We start from the raw sequence: 19,211 nt of genomic DNA, 5'->3' as shown, positions 1-19,211 counted from the left end.
GTTGACCAGATTGAGTGATTTCCATTATTCTATCTTCCATATCACTGATTCGTTCTTCTGCATTATTCATTCTGGTTTTTACTGCCCCTAGTTCAGTTTGCATCTCTGCAAATGAATGTTCTAGTTTTTGTTGGCTCCTCCTTATATTTTCTAGTTCCTTTCTGAGGGTATCTGCATTACTGTTCATATCTTCTCTTAATTCCTTCAGTATTTTCACTATTTCTCTTTTGAACTCCAGGTCTGTCTGACTGCAGAGATCTGCTTCATTGTTGACTGTTTTAGGTGAGTTCTCCTGTTGGTTTGACTGGGGGTGGTTTCTCAGCTTCTTCATCTTGCTTGTTGTTTTCTTTCTCCTGAGGGAGTTGTACTCTCCGTGATCGGGCAGTGTTTGCCTTGTCACTGCCGTGGAATATTTCCTGAGGGCTGGCGTTGTTGGTCAATCTTCTTTGAGGCAGTGTGGTCTTTCTGGAGTGTTGATGAGGCTAACAGTGTTTCTTTGAAGCAAAGGAGGACTTCCTGAGGGCAGACAGGACTGGGAGGTCCACACCACGATGGTAGCAGATTTCACTTGGTCATGCAGAGCTTGCTCTGGTGTTTTTAGGCTGTGGGGTTCTTGCAGGGAGTTGGCGGTGTTGGGCAGCTGCTCTTCAGAAGTGCATCACCCCCTGGGGGCTGGAGCAGCTATCTGGGTCACTGAGAACCTAAGAGGCTCTTCCCTAGGGCCGCCCAACTCAGAAGGACAGCCTGAGAATGTAGGCGGATCTTTTCACAGTCTGGCCGAGCTTGTTGCAGCTTTTCTGGACTGCAGGGGCTCTTCCAGGGGGCTGGTGGTGCTGAGCAGTTATTTCACGGGAGTGGGGCACCCCCTGGGGGCTTGGGCGGGTAGCAGGGCCGTTGGAAACAGAAGAGGCTCCTCCCCGGGGCAACCCGACTCAGAAAAACCGTCCGAGAATTAGGCCGATCTATTCACAGCCTGGCTAAGCTTGTTCTGGCTTTTTTGGGCTGCAGGCCTTTTCTCGGGGGCTGGTGGTGTTTGGTGCTGCTCTGCGGAAGTGTAGCCCCTCCAAAGGGCAAGCAGGCCTGTGTAGGGACAGCCCCTGTGGTGGTAGGCTTCAGGAAATTGTTGAGGCCAGCCCTCCTGGATGGCAGGCAGCCCCATGTCCGTGAGAACATAGGGCGTGAAGGGGGTGTGGGGAGGGGATGCACTGGGAAGCACAGTTAGCTAGTGGGCCTGTAAGCTTGTTGTGGCGTGGGGGGTATTCTATGGGGACCTACCCCTTCTTCTCTCCCCTCCCCAGCACGGGCGCAGACCAGGCTCTTCTCCCAGGTTCCCTCTGATGTGGCTTTCCACTTCCCCGCCCTTGGAGTATTGCTCCCTTCCTCTGCAACAGCTTTGTTTTCTAGTCTCCCAGGCAGTCTCTGCCCCGTCAAATGGTTTCTAGACCTCCCAAGCAGTTTCAGCTCTGCCCCGCCCCCCTAGCCCAGGGACTAATCTCTAGAGCCGAGGTCTCGGTGCCCAGCTCCCCCCCAGGCGTCCCCCGGCCCTTTCTCGGGGACTAACCTCTGGAGCTGAAGATTCGGTGCCCAGCCCCCACCCAGGCGTCCCCCGGCCCTTTTCCGGGGACTAACCTCTGGAGCTGAAGATTCGGTGCCCAGCCCCCACCCAGGCGTCTCAATTTTTGGTGACTGTGCCCGTAGTTCAGATGGTTCATTTGGTTCTTGATCAGTTTTTCCGTACTCCAACTTACTGCTACACTCTTCTCTGCATCTGGAGATTCCTCCGGTTCGTTTGATCTTTCCCCCGGTAGGTGACTTTCCAGGGTGCGGGATCCCTTTCTCCTCCGCAGTTCCCTTTCGGGAGCGCCCGTCCCGCTCGGATTCACCTTCTCTCACTCTCCTCTTTTCTCCCGTTCTGCCCAATAATGTCACGAACTTCTTGCCGTTATTGGAGTTTAGGTTCCTCTGCCAGCGATTGGTTGCTGTTCTGTGCGAGTCATTTATTCTGTAGATGTGCTTTTTTTGTTGTGTTTGTGGGAGAGGGCGAGCGTGTCCCCCTACTCCTCCGCCATCTTGTCCTACCACTCAAGAATACTTCTAGAAATACAAAATATTCAGGACAAAACAATGTAAAATTCATAATATCTGGCATCCCAAGTCTATAATGAGTAGAAAAGCAACCAACCTAGAACAGACATAGATATGAGAGTTAGCAGATAAAGTCACAATAGTAGTTATTCCAGATGTTATAAAGTACCATGAAATATATAAATCAAACATGGAGAGATGAAAATTAAAATATTTGAGATGGGAGTTCCCGTCGTGGCGCAGTGGTTAACGAATCCGACTAGGAACCATGAGGTTGCGGGTTCGGTCCCTGCCCTTGCTCAGTGGGTTAACGAGCCGGCGTTGCCGTGAGCTGTGGTGTAGGTTGCAGACGCGGCTCGGATCCTGCGTTGCTGTGGCTCTGGCGTAGGCCGATGGCTACAGCTCCGATTCGACCCCTAGCCTGGGAACCTCCATATGCCGCGGGAGCGGCCCAAGAAATAGCAACAACAACAACAAAGATAAAAAGACAAAAAGACAAAAAAAAAATATTTGAGATGAAAAATCTGAATGACAATAATGGCAGATTGATTACTGCAGAAGAGAAGATTTGTGAAGGTGAAGTCAAAACAGTAGGGTTGGAGAACAGTCCTCTCTGGAGGTCTTGATGCTCCTGCAGGGCCCAGGGTGAGAGCCATGGAGACTGATGTAATGTAACGATAAGGGCGATTTCCTTCTCCCCAGAGCTGTTTGCTGTTCTCATTCTATTGCTGCAACCTCTGTGGAAAGCAGTATGGAGATTCCTCAGAAAACTAAACATAGAACTACCATTTGATCCAGCAATGCCCCTCCTGAGCATCTCTCCAGAGAAAACCACGACTTGCAAAGACACATGTACTCCAATGTTCACTGCAGCACTATTTGCAATAGCTAAGACATGGAAACAACCTAAATGTCCATCGACAGGGGAGTGGATCAAGAAGATGTGGTATATATACACAATGGAATATTACTCAACCATCAAAAGGAACGGAATACAGGCAATTTTAGCAACATGGATGGACCTAGAAATTATCATGCGAAGTGAAGTCAGCCGTACAATGAGACACCCACATCAAATGCTTTTGTTGACATCTGGAATCTGAAAAAAGGACAGACGGAACTTCTTTGCAGAACAGATGCTGACTCATAGACATTGAAAAACTCATGGTCTCCGGAGGAGACAGTTTGGGGGGTGGGGGGATGTGCTTGGGCTGTGGGATGGAAATCCTGTGAAATCAGATTGTTATGATCATTATACAACTACAGATGTGATAAAAAAGAATTCTAAGTGGAAAAAAAAAGATGATAGACCAAAAGCAATTATTTCCTTTTTACAGCATCTATGTGTTCTCCATGTAATCATCATGGTCGTTAAGGTCAGAGCCAAGAGAATGTATAAACAGTCGCACAGGCTATTCAGAGGCAAAAGAGGTACTGTCCTCTAGGCCAGTAGGGAGCAAGCTGTTGAGGGCAAGAGAGCACGTTAGTGTATATTCGCCTTCTTCCCGTGTAAAGGGTGTCTGTGCACGCGTGCGCATGTGCCTACGTGAAGGGGGTGGAGAGAGAGAGAGAATATAACCCAAAGAAGAACACGTCCAGAGGTTAAAATGTGTCAAGAGGACTTAGAGACCAGTGGCCAGTGGAATACCATTAATGTAGCCCTCCCTCTATGGAGCGAAGAAGGGCAGTGGGTGTATAGGGCCCTGCTTTGCCAAGCCAGACAGGCGTAAATGTCCCCGTTTCAACGATGAGTCTGAAACTGAGGTTGCTTAATGAGGAATTTGTGGAAAGCGGGGAGCATAAAAAGCCAGGAAGAGAATAGTGCTCCACAATTCCTATTAATTTTTTTTTCCAAAATTCCAAAGGGATACAGAAGAAATTTCGGTTGTGTTCCTTGGAAGACCACCCAGAACCTTTACATAGATGATGCCACGGTTTAGAGTATCAGAATCCTGATGAAGCCGCCTGTTTGTCTTTGACCTTGGGCTCAAGTGTTCATTTGGTTCGACTTCTGAGGCTTGAGACAGAGATCTGACACACATTAAATGAGACGTTCAGAAAAGTTTATTCGGGAGTATGGAAGGCAGCAAACTGATGAGGGGAGAGGTCTCAAGAAGGACTCTGGCTCTCTGACACAGGCTCTGTCACTCAGGACACCCCAAAGAAGGGGTGAGGTGCCAGATAGGATTGTCTGATTGGAAAGAAAAAGAGGGTGGTTCTCTCGCACCCAAGTCCACTCAGCTAGCATACGCCATCACGTAGGAACATAATCTTCCCCTGAGTTTTCCTAAAGAAATAATCAGAATAAATAGTTCATTAATAGCATGTTGATTTTAAAATTATCTATCACCCATATTTTATATTTGAGGAAACCAAGAGCACAAGGGGAATGGACTCCAAACAAAGGTCAGGCTATTGGATTTGTACTCTGTTATCCTTCCTTGATTCCAAGATGCTACTCGAGAGAAGATGTGCTATATTACGGTCTCTGGAAATATGTTATGTAATCAGGCCTGCACTGGGGATATATGAGGCATAGCAAACCTATCTTATTCCACCAGTACTCTTACACTTTGGATGAATTCCTCATTAGTGAGGATATCCTGGGGGGGACACCTTACTATCAGTGCTCAATGTGAAAAATTACAAAATGATTGTTGGGTGGGGGGCTCTAGTCTGATGCCATGGGGGGAGTTTCTCTTCCTGGGAACTGCGCAGTCTTATACAGAGATCAACACTGAAGCCACCGTTTTGTGAGATCTCAGTGTCTAATCAGTGATAATCATGTCACATAGATCCAAAAACTGAACACCGACTCTTAGCTAAAGGACCCAAACGTGATAGGTATCTCATCCTAGTTCAAAGTTTCAGGCATAAAAGGTTGAAAATGCCTGAGAGAAGGGAAAACTACAGTATGTCTTAAAATCAGAGAATTTCAAGGACTCCATTTGAAAGTTCTAGTGAGAAATCTGTCGGGTGGCATATGGGAATGCGAGGGCAGAGAGAAGAAAGGGCACAGCAAGTACCACTGAGTACAGCGAGTCTGCTTTCTACTCCAGTGGGTTTTTTATTACCACATGTTCTCTTGAGCGGGGGCTGATTATTATCTGAGCAAACTAGGGCAAATTCCTGGCTTTAGGGCTTTTGTACTTGGTAGGAGAGGCGGACGGTAATTGCTATGGACTAAGGTTTTTGGTTGTTCTCTGCCCCCCCCCCAGCCCTGTGAGTACTCACAGGCTCTCAATGCACAAGATGCAGGGGTTATCGTAGGTTACCAAATTGTTGCCACAGATGGGTTGATACAGACCAGGGCAGGGGTTCACTGTGTCATTGAGCCAACTCAAGTCTACTTTACTGTATGGACAGTTCAGCTGAAATTGAGGTAAAAAAAAAAATGACCCAATTAGAATCACACTCACAGACCCCTCTGGACGTTACTAGGAAAATCATAGGATTATATCCTAGTTTGATGGAAGCTCTCTGGCTCCCCTCTCCCCCCACAAAGCAAAGGAACCAGAATCTATGTGTGCCCCATCTGCTAACAACGGCTTTCACTGCCACGACCTTGTGCCAGCAACGGAGAAAGGAAGCCGGCTGTGCTCTAGGCAGAAGAGGACGTGTGCAGAAACAGGATGGATTTGGGAAATTTAGCTTTTCTCTCTCAATCGCCTTTATTCCCAGACTATTTGACCTGGGATTAGTCTTAGAGGTTTTTCTGTGGCAGGGCATCTAAGGAAACTGAAGCCCTATAATTGGAAAATGATGTTTCATTGAAATCTGTATACTTTGACTGAAAGTATTGATCACATCTTATCTACTCAAAAAATCTCCAAGCTAACTCTTGAACTTGTGAAATGTGAGATCATTTGGAATAACTCTCTGATTGTGTAGGGAGAACTGAAAACAAAGCAAGGGGCACGTCTCAGCAGGGGGCAGGACCCATGTCAGCTCGCAATGCTGGTATCAGTGATGGCTTGAAAGCAGTGACTCTGGGATGATTCAACTTGAGGACGGTGGTCTCAGGAGCTCTGTGACCCCCATAAGGTAGACAGAGTACCTCGAATACCAGGTGGGGAAGAGTTTGGGCTGAGTATTTAGAGAAAGAGTGATCGTATTTGAGCTTAGAAACTCTTCTTCCTTCTGCCCTTATGTGAAACCACCACCACGGCCAGGCCACGACCATCAGCCACCTTGTGTCTGTCACCCAACTAACCCTTCCACTTCCTCTATGGCCTCTAATTTCTGTAATTTAAATGCCCATTTAACTGCACCTTTAATTGCATTTCACTGCACACACAAAAAATTGTTCTTAGTATCGGCTAAAATTAGTTCTCAGGATCCGTACCCTGCGGACTTTTCCAGCCTTGCCTTAAGCCTCCTTGCTCTTGGCCTTTTTCAGTTTTTTTCCGCTTCAGGTGTTCCATGCTTCCTCCTCCTCAGAGTCTTCTGGTTTGTCATGACCTCTCCATCAAATGTATTCTCTTTTCCTGAACCTAAACTTATTCTACCTTCAGGGCTGGGGTTATGAGTTACTTTCTCAGAGATTTTTCTCAATATACAATCCCAACTTTCCCTTCTTTCTTTTTATACCTCTAATCAGTGTGTAATACAGCATTTGCATAATTGTTTTACTAATTCCATACCTCACAGGATTTTAAGCCCATAAGGGTAAGATCTGTGTCTGATTAGACTAACCATTGTGTGCCTAGCACAGACATTGTCACTGAGTCATTGCTCTATAAATATGGCAACATGAGTAAGATATAAAATAGTTCAAACTGAATGAATATAGAGTGATCAAATAATAGCAAGACTAGTTAGTGTCTTCTACAGAGAGAGCTTTTTTCCTCTTTAGAATAGGGTGTGTGTTCATCAGATGAGTAGGATATGTATTCATCTATGTGGCTGTAACACCTGCTGCATCCCCCACCCCTCTGTTTCAGTCACACAGGTCTTCAGTCAGTGACTCAGGTAAAATCTACCTGGGTGCCTCCTCTTCACCTTTTGTGTCTTGGCTTAGATGTGCCCATTCTGAAGAAGCCTTCTCTGATCACACTGTTGATAGTAGTACCTGCTCTCGGCAGATATCCTCTATTGTACCATCCTACTTCTTGTATTGATAGGATTTACTGCAAATACCATAACTCTCTTTTAAATTCTGGATCCTTGTAAGCTTCATGAGAGAAGGAACTATATCTGTTTTCCTTAATATTGTGTCCCAGGGCACAGCACAGGCAATAAACATAAAATATATAAGAATGAGTAATTTGCTTTTATTTCTAGGTAGCCAAGTGAAGGATTACACCTGCAGACAATCTTCCAAAAAGGGAACTTTAGGACTGAACTCTGTGAGACTAGAGTATAAATCCTGGACAAATACAGATTCTTATGCTGTAGCTGTAGCCGTGGACAGGTTCCTTTAAGTAGTAAAATTTAAAATTTACTAATGAGACAAAAGCTTAAAATGCAGATCTCCTAACGTAAAGGGTAAAGTGATGCAAATCCATATTTAAAAACACCAATCTTTCATTCACATTTCTCCTGTTTATTAAGCATTATTGACCTCACTACATTCGGTACTTAGAGGTGTACTTGAAAATGAAAAGACGTCTTCTTCGTTTGACCTCATGAAAGTTGAAAGCAGAATTTGAGGCTCTATCTGTTCGAGATGTCCTGTTCCTTCATGGTTCCTCAGTCTAAACCTCAGAGGTTGTGTTTGCTATTCACAACTCTTATACGTGTTCTGTGCATGTCACAGGACAGTTAGGAGCACTCTCTCCACCAAACTCTGAGCCCCTCGAGAGCAGAAACTTCCCTGGCCCCTGGCAGCCATCAGTGTCCATCACTATTTTCCAGGCACTACAGAGGGATCTCTGGTGTACCTGTGACCACATCTCAGCTTGGGTCCCATGCAGGATTACTCTACTCTGGGCTCCTATACTGGCAGTGTACCCGCCATATTCCTGTGCATGGACTTTGAAGAACATCGTAGATAACCTTGCCTTGGTAAGGTTTTAAAATAGCAATTCCAAAGAAAACTCAGATTAGAATCCCAGTCCTAGGAAATCTAGAGGAAAATTACCTTTATATTTTCATCCTTTGGCCACAAATGTTTAGGGGCTGAAACTACAACAAATGAAAATAGTTACAGAATGTAGTACTCTAGTAAATCATAGCTTAATCTGTTGATAGAATAAAAGAGTTATATTAACAGAAAGCTTGCAATAATTGAAAACATTGTTTCATTTATAGATATATTCATTCATTTTTTAAAAAATTCCATTTTTTTAAAATCACTGTTTTATTCTTGGTAGATAATCAAGAGAGAACTGTATTGCTTATAACCATTTTCATAAAGATTACCAGTCCAGTGTACCAAATAATTTTTTGATTAATAGTAATTAGCCTGGGCTTGAGAGGAGTCAGAACTGGCAGCCAATATATGAAAGAAATTAAGAAATGCTAGAGAGGGTTAAGATGGCGGAATAGAAAGACTGGAGCTCAACTTCTCTCCTAAAAACAACAAAATTCACAACTAAAGGCTGAGCACTCTCCACCCAAATGGACTGGAAACCTTAAAAAAGATACCTTACTCCAGAAGAAAAAGAGGAGGACACATCAAGAGGTAGGAGGGGTGATTTCATGATATAAACAACCCCATACCTCCTGGGTGGGAAGCTCCACAGACTGGAGACTAACTGGTTCTCAGAGATTCACCTACAGGAGTGAGAGTTCTGAGCCCCACATCAAACCCTCACGTGTGGGGATCTGGCACTGGGAGAAAGAGACCCCGGAGCATCTGGCATTGAAGGCCAGTGGGCCTTGTGCGCAGGAGCTCCACAGGACTGGGGGAAATGGAGACCCCATTCTTAAAAGGCGTGCATGGACTTTCACGTGCACTGGGTCCCATGGGAAAGCAAAGTCTTCATGGGAATCTGGGTCAACCCTGACTGCAGTTCTTGGAGGACATCCTGGGAAAACAGGGGTGAATGTGGCTGGTTATGAGGGAAGGACATGGAAAGCAAAGCTCTCGGGAATATTCAGCAGCTGCCTTTCTCTGGAGGGGGCCATGTGGGGAAAATCTGGCCCCACCAGACATCAGTCAGCTGCTGAGAAGCCCCAGGGCAAACAACAACCCAGGTGGGATCACAGCCCCACCCCTCAGTAAACAGGCTACCTAAAGACCCCCCAGGCACACAGCAGCCTCTAATCCCATCCAGAGACTAAGCCCCACCCTCCAGAGGGATTAGAATCGGCTCCATCTACCAGGGGGCAGGCATCAGCCCCTCCCATCAGGAAGCCTACAGCAAGCCCCCATACTGACTTCAGCAACAAGGGGGGGGGGACACCAGAAGTAAGAGAGGCTACAGCTCTATTATCTGTAAAAAGGTCACCACACCAAAAACCTATAAAAATGAAAAGACAGAGAACTATACTCAGATGAGGGAGAAAGGAAAAACCCCAGAAAATCAGCAAAGTGATGAGGAGATTCTCAGCCTCCAGGAAAAAGACTTTAGACTCTTGATGCTGAAGGTGATGCAAGACATTGGAGATAAACTGGAGGCAAAGACGGATAACTTACAGGAAACACTGACCAAAGAGATACAAGATATAAAACTTAAACAAGAAGAGATGCAAAATACAATAACTGATATAAAAAAATTCACTAGAAGCAGCTAAAAGCAGAATACAGGAGGCAGAAGAATGAATAAGTGAGGTGGAGGACAGATTAGTGGAAATTATGGATGCAGAACAGAAAAGAGAAAAAAGATTGAAAACAAACAAAGAGAGCCTCAGAGAACTCTGGGACAATGTTAAATGCACCAATATCCGTATTATAGGGGTGCCAGAAGGAGAAGAGAGAGAGAAGGGGATAGAAAAAATATTCCAAGAGATAATAGCCGAAAACTTCTGTAACATAGGAAAGGGATCACTCACTCAAATCCAGGAAGCACAATGAGTACCATATAAAATAAACCCAAGGAGGAATACACTGAGACACATATTAATCAAACTGACCACAATTAAAGACAAAGAGAAAATCTTGAAAGCAGCTAGGGAAAAGAAACAAATAACATACAAGGGAACCCCAATAAGTTTATTGGCGGATTTTTCAGCAGAAACTCTGCAGGCCAGAAGGGAGTGGCATGATATACTTAACGTGATGAAAGGAAAAAACCTCCAACCAAGATTACTCTACCCAGCAAGGTTCTCATTCAGATTTGAAGGAGAAATCAAAACCTTCACAGATAAGTAAAAGTTGAGAGAATTCAGCAACACTAAACCAGCCTTACAACAAATACTAAAGGAACTTCTCTAGGCAGAAAAGAAAAGACAGCAACAGGAAACAAAAATTCCACAAATGACAAGGCTCACCAGTAAAGGTGTATATACAATAAAGATACGAAATCATCCATGCACAATTATACCACCAAAATCAGAAATCATGAGAAGAGATGAGTACAAATGCAGGACACTGGAGATGCACTTGCAATTAAGAGAACAACAACTTAAAACAATCTCATATACATATAGACGCATATCAAAACTTCGGAATAACTGCAAACCAAAAATCTACAATGGATACACAAACAAGGAGTCTCTGGAGAAGAAATAGATCTCATAGTAAATAAGTGCATAATCCACCATGAAGGGGGTCATTTGGCATTATTCTTGGAATGCTGAAGTCTCCTTAGATCTGATTCTGATTTCCTCTCCATCAAAGAATTTATGATAATTATAATTAAATAATGCAACTGTACAATTAAATAATATAGTTCTACAACTGTATTATTAACAACCATTTCTCTCCATGGTACAATGTAAGGTCTACAATGTCTTGTTTATCACATCACCTAGAATGGTGTAATGCCTATATTGAAGAATCAGTAAGATGTAACAAATTGTGAGGACATATTTATATAATTACACTGTTTTTTAACCAATTAAAAAAAACAAAAAACAAAACAAAAAAAAGGAAATTAAGAAATGCTAGAACTTTAAAGAGATATTTTAACCCAATGCTTATATTTTATAAAGTACCCAGGAATTCATGGCAGTTACGGAAAATACCAAGCTCTTCCACCTTTGAAGCTGGGTCTCTTTATAACTCCCTACATGACTTCCCTAAAATAGGACAAAAAGATAATGGCCCATTCAAATGTATAGCAAAGCATTTTCTGAAGTTTTGAATTTTTGAGATGCACTGTGGTGGAGGCATATTGCTCGTCATGCTCACTCGTTCCCTCACTGAATCACTTAAGCCCCTGGCCCCCGTGAGGTAGGTTTTATACTCTGTATTCTTAGGTGGAAATGCTGAGGTTCCTGCCCATTAGCTTGGAGGTGTTTTTAAAATGGTGTTTTTAAACACCATTCTCTCTCTACATATATAGATATAAATATACATACTAAAATGATATACGTCAATCAAAAGAACATACATATACATGAATTTCAAAGCTTTCTCTTTCAGGTTATAGTGTCAGAGCCCACCAGTCAATCTTATGCACCTGCCCCAAAACAACTGCATCACTCACCAGAAGGTAGCATTGGAAGTATCAGGTTAAAGAAGGTCAGGGAGCGGAGGATTGGGAAGGATTTGGCCATTTTCTCCCCTGGAGTGTCCTTACAATGATGCTCTGAGATAGTGCTTCAGGATGTTGCCTTTTGATAAAAATCACCAAAGAAGAGGTAACCAGGATAAGACCACTTCTGAAGTGAAATCCATCTTCAGACTACTCATTTTATCCTCTGTATACACCCTTCCGTAAGAGCCAATGCCCAGGAAAAGTTAAACCTTGGTGGGTCCTAAGTAAAAGTAGAGGTCTCAGTGACAGCTCTGTGACACCAAAAGACAGAAGTAAATCAGAGGCTGCCCTTGGAAAATAATAGTCTTATTTTAGTATATAGGTATTTTAGGCATCTTGCAAAGTCACCTTAACATGACAATTCTCTCAAAGTATTTTTGAGAGGATACAGAGAAAACAATGAGGCTGCTAGCGGTTCTAGACCAGGGCTTCTCAATAAAGTGGATCTGAACTTGCTCATGAAGCAGACATAAAAGTTAAAATAAAACTTTCTAATACTCCAGGCATTCTTGGCTGTGCTGAGAATCTTCTGACTTGGAGAGCTAGACTCTCTTCGAGTATTCTCAGGGCGTGGCTGGGGAGGAAGAACATTCCATGCTCTCTCATGGGCGTTCCAAAGGTATTTTCATCCACACGCAGAGGAGGAGAAGTCAGGGAGCAAGTCCTCCCTTGGGATCGCCTTTCCGTGTAGCCACCTTTCTGCCCCTAGACGGTGATCTATGGAGGTTGCAGGGCCTGACCAAGGACCCTGAACTCTCCCTGTCTCCCTCATCCTGCAAAAGTGATTTGGTCCTCCCTCTGTCCTAAGACCTTTATCTCTGTTCTGTAGCGCATGTCAATAGGTCATATATACACAAACTCTTTGCCCATATGCTGTGGGGTGATAATGTGGTAAATCTCAGACGTGGGAAAGTTTCCACAGTACCCCACTCTCCAGGGTAGCTGGAGGTTCTTGGCACAGCGGCCAGAGCTGTCTACTCTGCCTGCTCCTGGGACAGTCTAGGGCTCCATGTCTGTCTGCTAAACACACCTTCATCTCTTCCTGACACCTTCCCTGGATTCCTTTAGGAATGGAGCATCAATAGTGGAAGATCCAGCTGCACTAGAGCACACTGCCAGATGCCCACTCTTCCCACACTATGGATCCTATTTGACCTACCTCAGAAAGGAAGAGCAAGGTAACGTGCTCCTTTGTGGCTGGTGCCTCTCCTTTCCGAGGAGGCGTTTGTTAGGTCCTCAGGAGGAACGGAGCAGCTACACAGGAGAGGGGAAGCCCTGAGGCATCGTGTGCTGGCTGAGGAGGCCCTGGGAGACCAAATCAGGAGGCACTAGGGCAGGGAAGACTTGGGGGTGGGGCCGGATCACTGGCCAGGGCAGCCCTGGGCAAGCAGTCCAAAGAGGCAATAGTGGAGGAAATTTTGCAGCTTTTAAAATACAGTTTTGCAGTTTTAAAATACACACACACACACCTACATACACCTGAACACATATACATATTCTTCTTTTCATAGTCATTCAAATTTTTGCAGTGCATATTTTCTGCTTTTTTCACATAGAAAGGTACCATATTTTCTATTATTCAATGAATTTTATTTCATTTATAGTTGTACAGTGATCATCAGAACCCAGTTTTGTAGCATTTCCATCCCAACCCCCAACCCATCCCCCCAACCCCAACCTGTCTCATTTGGAAACCATGAGTTTTTCAAAGTCTGCAAGTCAGTATATGTTATGCAAAGAAGTTCATTGCGTCCTTTTTTCAGATTCCACATGTCGGTGAAAGCATTTGATGTTGCTGTCTCACCGTCTGGCTAACTTCACTTAGCATGATTATTTCTAATCCATCCATGTTGCTGCAAATGCCATTATTTCTTTCCTTTTAATAGCTGAGTAATATTCCATTGTGTAAATGTACCACATCTTCTTTATTCACTCTTCTGTTGATGGGCATTTAGGTTGTTTCCATGTGTTGGCTATTGTATATAGTGCTGCAATGAACATTGGAGTACAAATATCTTTTCGAGTCATGGTTTTCTCTGGATAGATGTCCAGGAGTAGGATTGCTGGATCAAATGGTAATTCTGTTTTTAGTTTTTGGAGGAATATCCATACTGTGGTTACACCAATTTACATTCCCACCAGCAGTGTAATAAGGTTCTTTTTTCTCCACACCTTCTCCAGCATTTATTGTTTGTACACTTTTTGATGATGGCCACTCTGGCTGGTGTAACGTGGTTTTGATTTGCATTTCTCTAATAATTAGTGATGTTGAACACCTTTTCATGTGTTTTTTGGCCATCTTTATGTCTTCTTTGGAGAATTGTCTGTTTAGATCTGCTGGCCATTTTTGGATGGGGTTGTTTTTTTTTGGTATTGAGCTGCAGAAGGTGTTTATAAATTTTGGAGATGAATCCCTTGTCAGTCGCTTCATTTGCAAATATTTCCTCTCATTCCGTGGGTTGTCTTTTCATTTTGTTTAGGGTTTCCTTTGCTGTGCAGAAACTTTTAAGTTTAATTAAGTCCCATTTGTTTATTTTTGTTTTAATTGTCATTACTCTAGGAGGTGGATCTGAGAAGATATTGCTGTAGTTTATGTCAGAGAATATTTGGGCTATGTTTTCTTCTAAGAGTTTTATAGTATCTGGTCTTATATTTAGGTCTTTAATCCATTTTGAGTTGATTTTTGTGTATGGTGTTAGGAAGTGTTCTAATTTCATTCTTGGTTTATTTATTTATTTATTTTTGGCTTTTGTCCTTTTAGGGCCACACTTGTGGCATATGGACGTTCCCAGGCTAGCAGTCTAATTGAAGCTACAGCTGCCAGCCTACACCACAGCCATAGCAACACTATATCCAAACTTCATCTGCAACCTACACCACAACTCACAGCAATGCCAGATCCTTAACACACTGAGAAAGGCCAGGGATCAAACCTGCAACCTCATGGTTCCCATTCAGTTTCATTTCTACTGTGCCACACCATGACAGGAACCCCTAATTTCATTCTTTTCCATGTGGCTGTCCAGTTTTCCCAGCACCACTTATTGAACAGGTCATCTTTTCTCCATTGTATATTCTTGCCTCCTTTGTTATAGATTAGTTGACTGTGGTGTATGGGTTTAATTCTGGGCTTTCTATCCCATTCCACTGATCTATATTTCTGCCTTTATGCCAATACCATACAGTTTTGATGACTGTAGCTTTGTCGTATAGTCTGAGGTCAGTGAGCCGGATCCCTCCGGCTCCATTTTTCTTTCTCAGGATGGCTTTGGCTATTCAGGGCTTCTTTGCTTCCAAACAAACTTTAAAATATTTTGTTCGAGTTCTGTGAAAAATGTCCTTGGAAATTTGATAGGGATTGCATTGAATATGCAGCTTGCCTTGGGTAGTATAGTCATTTTGATAATATAGATTCTTCCAGTCCAAGAGCATGGTGTGTCTTTTCATCTGTTTGTGTCATAATTGATTTCTCTCATCAGCATCTTTTAGTTTTTAGAGTACAGGTCTTTTGTCTCTTTAGGTAGGTTTATTCCTAAGTATTTTATTCTTTTGGATTGCTATGGTAAATGTGATCATTTCCCTAATTTCTCTTTTTCATCTTTCATTGTTAGTATATAGAAATGCAGTCAATTTCCGTGTATTAATTTTATATCCTGCAACTTCGCCAAATTCATTGATGAGCTCTAACAGTTTTCTGGTAGTGTCTTTAGGATTTTCCAGGTATGGTATCATGTCATCTGCAAATAGTATAGTTTTACTTCTTCTGAGAAAGGTATGATATTTTCTTGATCTTTAAATATAATCACATAGAACATGAATTTAGATGCCTGGTATCACATTCTGTCACATTTATGGACTTTTTTATATTAATATTCTTCCATAGTTGCTCAATTAGGTGGATTCTGGCTTTCATTATTATTAACAGTACCAGAATGAACATATTTTTATTTACCTCAGTTAATTTATTTCATTATTTCATTTCAATAAATGCCTAAAAACAATCCTACTGTTAACTTCCAGAAAATATCTGGGTCATCTGGAATATGAAAGAAGTGGTTTTCATTCCATCTGTGGTCTCTATACTTAAAATCTAACATGTAGCAATTTGAGAATACCCCGTCACCTTCCTAAATAAATCATTCATCTCCCAGTTGAGAGAGTTAGAGGCATTCCATTGTTGAGAAAGGATTGTGGACAAAAAACCCAGAAGATCTAGTTATAACTCTGTCAACTTGAAAAGTAATTTCTTCTCTCTAGATAGAATTTTCCCATATGCACAGTGGGGTAATCAGACTTTCCTTAAGGGGCTCTTTGGAGGTTACATGAACTAACATTTAAACATCTGGGAAAACTGTCTAATCCAGTTTTCATCAGGGCTATTTGATGAAAGCTATTTATTTTGTCTCTGTCTTTGCCTCAGCTTCCTATTTGGACTTTACAGGTTCAGAGCCACAAATTCATTGCATTGTATGAATATTTAAAGATGATAGGAGTTCCTATCATGGTGCAGTGGTTAACGAATCTGACTAGGAACCATGAAGTTGCGGGTTTGATCCCTGGCCTTTCTCAGTGGGTTAAGGATCCGGTGTTGCCGTGAGCTGTGGTGTAGGTTGCAGACACGGCTCGGATCCTGCGTTGCTATGGCTCTGACGTAGGCTGGCGGCTACAGCTCTGATTAGACCCCTAGCCTGGGAACCTTCATATGCCGTGAGATCAGCCCAAGAAATGGCAAAAAAAAGACAAAAAAAAAAAAAAGAGATAATAATGATAGTGAAATTACTTCCTCACCTGATAATAAATAATTGACCTTTATTCCAACCTTGCTTTGTCACAGATTTTATTAGTAAGAGAATTCCCTTAGGCCTTCTATTGTCTGGGGTTCTGGTTTGTCAAGAGTTGAGTAGGACACTGGAAATACGGCAGTGCTGGGCTGTGCCCCACTCCCTGCCCCTGGGTCTGCATGCCCTGTACTTGCCCAGCTTCAAGACCAAAGAAAGAGCCCAGAGTCAGCAACAGAGATGTCAGTGGTTTAATGGACAGAGGAATCTTTTTTTTTTTTTTAAGGTTTTTACTTTTTCTATTATAGTTGATTTATAATGTTCTGTCAATTTCTACTGTATGACAAAGTGACCCAGTCATACATAGATACGACTTACATATTCTTTTTCTCACATTATCCTCCATCATGTTCCATCACAAGTAACTAGATATAATTCCCTGTGCTATACAGCTCGATCTCATTGCTTATCCACTCCAAATGCAATAGTTTGCATCTGCTAACCGCAAACTCCCAGTCTATCCCACTCTCTCCTGCTCCCTCTCGGCAACCACAAGTCTGTTCTCCACTTCTGCAAGTTTGTTTCTTTTCTGTGGAAAGGTTCATTTGTGCCGTATATTAGATTCTAGATATAAGTGATACCATGTGGTATTTGTCTTTCTCTTTCTGACTTACTTCACTTGGTAAATGAGAGTCTTTAGTTCCATCCCTGTTGTTGCAAATGGCATTATTTTGTTATTATTTATGGCTGAGTAGTATTCCATTGTGTTTGTATACCATGCCTTCTTAATCCATTCATCTGTTGTTGGACATTTGGGTTGTTTCCATGTCTTGGCTATTGTGAATAGTCCTGCTGTGAACACAGGGGTGCATGTATCTTATTCTTACACATGGGAAGCAAGGCCCTGGAGCGGCACCCTACCGTGTGCTGCAGACAGAGGGTAGGACATGGTGGCAGTCTTTGTTCCTAGGGGACTGGGGAACAGGGAGATTACCAGTTAAAGGCAAATTGACATCAGGTTGGCTCATCAGTTACCAGGGAAACCAGCAGAGGGGCGTGGCCCTCACTGCCCCTTTGATGAGCCATCATGGCAGAGGTCCTCCAATCTAAAGCCAGAGAGTTCATAGCTGGGGCCCAGACAAGTGTGTAGGCTGGGCAGTTTTGTGAGCAGGGTGGAGGTGATGCAGGCACTGGTTGAGTAGGGGATGTACAGAGAGCAAGAGAACAGCCATCCTGGGTGACCTGGTTGTACAAGCAGTGAAAAAGACTGGCGTGTTCCTTACCCTAATGACATGTAAACCATGGCAGGAGAATATTGTTAAACAAATAACTACCCATCGAAGTCAGACTTGAGGAAGCAGTTTTTAATATTTGGGTTTTCTGAATCTTGTGACATTCTGCTCTTAAGCATGGCCTCTGTATTTCTCATCCTCATCAGCATTGAGAAATCAAATAATAGAGTACACAAACTGAGTATACGGACTAGGTAAAAGTGAAACAAAATATCCTAAAATAAAAGGAATTGCAGATTATCACCGCATGGCTTTGTTTAATAAATCTAAAAATAAGAAAACAAAGGTCTACAAATAGTGTAGAATCTTAAAGCACACAGAGGAAAAAGTAAAACATATGAAAGAAACCAGGGTAAAATATTTTTAGCTTTTCCAAATGTCCCCAAGTTCCAGTTAAACTAATATTGGGAGAGGAGTGTACGTCAGAGAAGATGTCACATGTCCCTGAAAGAATCCTTAGCCTATGTCGTCTCTCACACCCATGGTTTCGTTCCAAAAGCTGCCACAGGGGGCTTTGTCCCTGGATGTCGGACTCCCATTCCTAGCTAGGAAATAATTCAATTTGTATGTTCCAATACTAATATTTTAAAAAGTCAGTCCCTCTGTAGTCCAAAGCAGATTCTTAATCACCTTTCAAGGGTGTCACAACCCTTCACAGGATTAACCCAAGGCTCCCTGTACTCCAGCAGCAAGTCTCAACTCTACTGCCCAAACCAGAGAACTTGGACAGTCCAGCCTGTTCTGTAACCACTTATATCGCCACCCCAGAGTTGAGCTGCCTTCATTTAGGTCTTGAAAGCTATTTTTCCATCCCAGAAAAGCCACCACGCAAATGATCACTTCCACCCCAGGCTGCAAGGTCAAGGCCTTCCCTTGTCAGGGGTTTTATGGACCACAGACAGCATTATCCGACTAGGGTAGTCTCCTGGGAACATTTTGTTTAGATAAAAACAGAGTTTATGTAAGTAAACTCGCTTTTTCAATTTGTAAGTTAAAAAAGCAGAGTAAGTATTGCATAATCATATTTTTAAAACCCAAGTTATATAATATACTCTGCTCTGCAATATACAGTCTTTACTGTTGTTGATGTTTGTAGTTAAGCAAATTACTAATTATTGTAGGGCCGTCACCTGTGTACCCACCATTCCAGCCATGAACGAGTGGCCATCATCCTAAAAATGTTACTGCCTGAATATTTGTGCCCCACTCCACCCCCGCCCCACCAGATTCATATGTTGAAACCTAATTCTCAATGCAATGGTATCAGGAGCTGAGACTTTTGGGAGGTGGCTGGGTCCTGAAGGCACAGTCTTGTGGATGGAGTTCGTGCCTTTATAAGGCAGACTCCAGAACAGCAGTGCCCTCTCCATCACGGGAGGACACAGCAAGAAGAGAGCAGACTTTGAACCTGGAAATGGGCTTGTGCCAGACCCCAAATCTTCTGGCACCTTGATCTTGGACTTCCCAGC

At 43.0% G+C, this 19,211-nt stretch overlaps 1 protein-coding gene across 1 annotated transcript; it reads right to left on the bottom strand.

Moving 5' to 3' along the window:
* On the bottom strand, positions 4,132-12,990 carry SPINK14 (serine peptidase inhibitor, Kazal type 14 (putative)). The gene is made up of 5 exons (XM_005661791.2): positions 12,832-12,990; positions 11,622-11,748; positions 8,168-8,211; positions 5,320-5,456; positions 4,132-4,372 (listed from the first exon to the last, which is right to left on the bottom strand). The coding sequence occupies exons 2-5, from the start codon at positions 11,689-11,691 to the stop codon at positions 4,327-4,329; spliced, it is 297 nt and encodes a 98-aa protein (XP_005661848.1). The 5' UTR covers positions 11,692-11,748; positions 12,832-12,990; the 3' UTR covers positions 4,132-4,326.

The sequence above is a fragment of the Sus scrofa genome, chromosome 2 (genome assembly GCF_000003025.6).
Source record: "Sus scrofa isolate TJ Tabasco breed Duroc chromosome 2, Sscrofa11.1, whole genome shotgun sequence".
Classification (NCBI taxonomy): domain Eukaryota; kingdom Metazoa; phylum Chordata; class Mammalia; order Artiodactyla; family Suidae; genus Sus; species Sus scrofa.
This window is presented reverse-complemented; position numbering and strand designations above follow the sequence as displayed.

Coding starts and splice junctions, on each gene's coding strand:
- SPINK14 (XM_005661791.2), bottom strand. CDS start 11,691: ATGGCCAAATCCTTCCCAATCCTCCGCTCCCTGACCTTCTTTAACCTG. Junction 5,457..8,167: donor CAAAGGATGAAAATATAAAG/GTAATTTTCCTC, acceptor CCTCAATTTCAG/CTGAACTGTCCATACAGTAA. Junction 4,373..5,319: donor ATCTTGTGCATTGAGAGCCT/GTGAGTACTCAC, acceptor TTATTTCTTTAG/GAAAACTCAGGGGAAGATTA.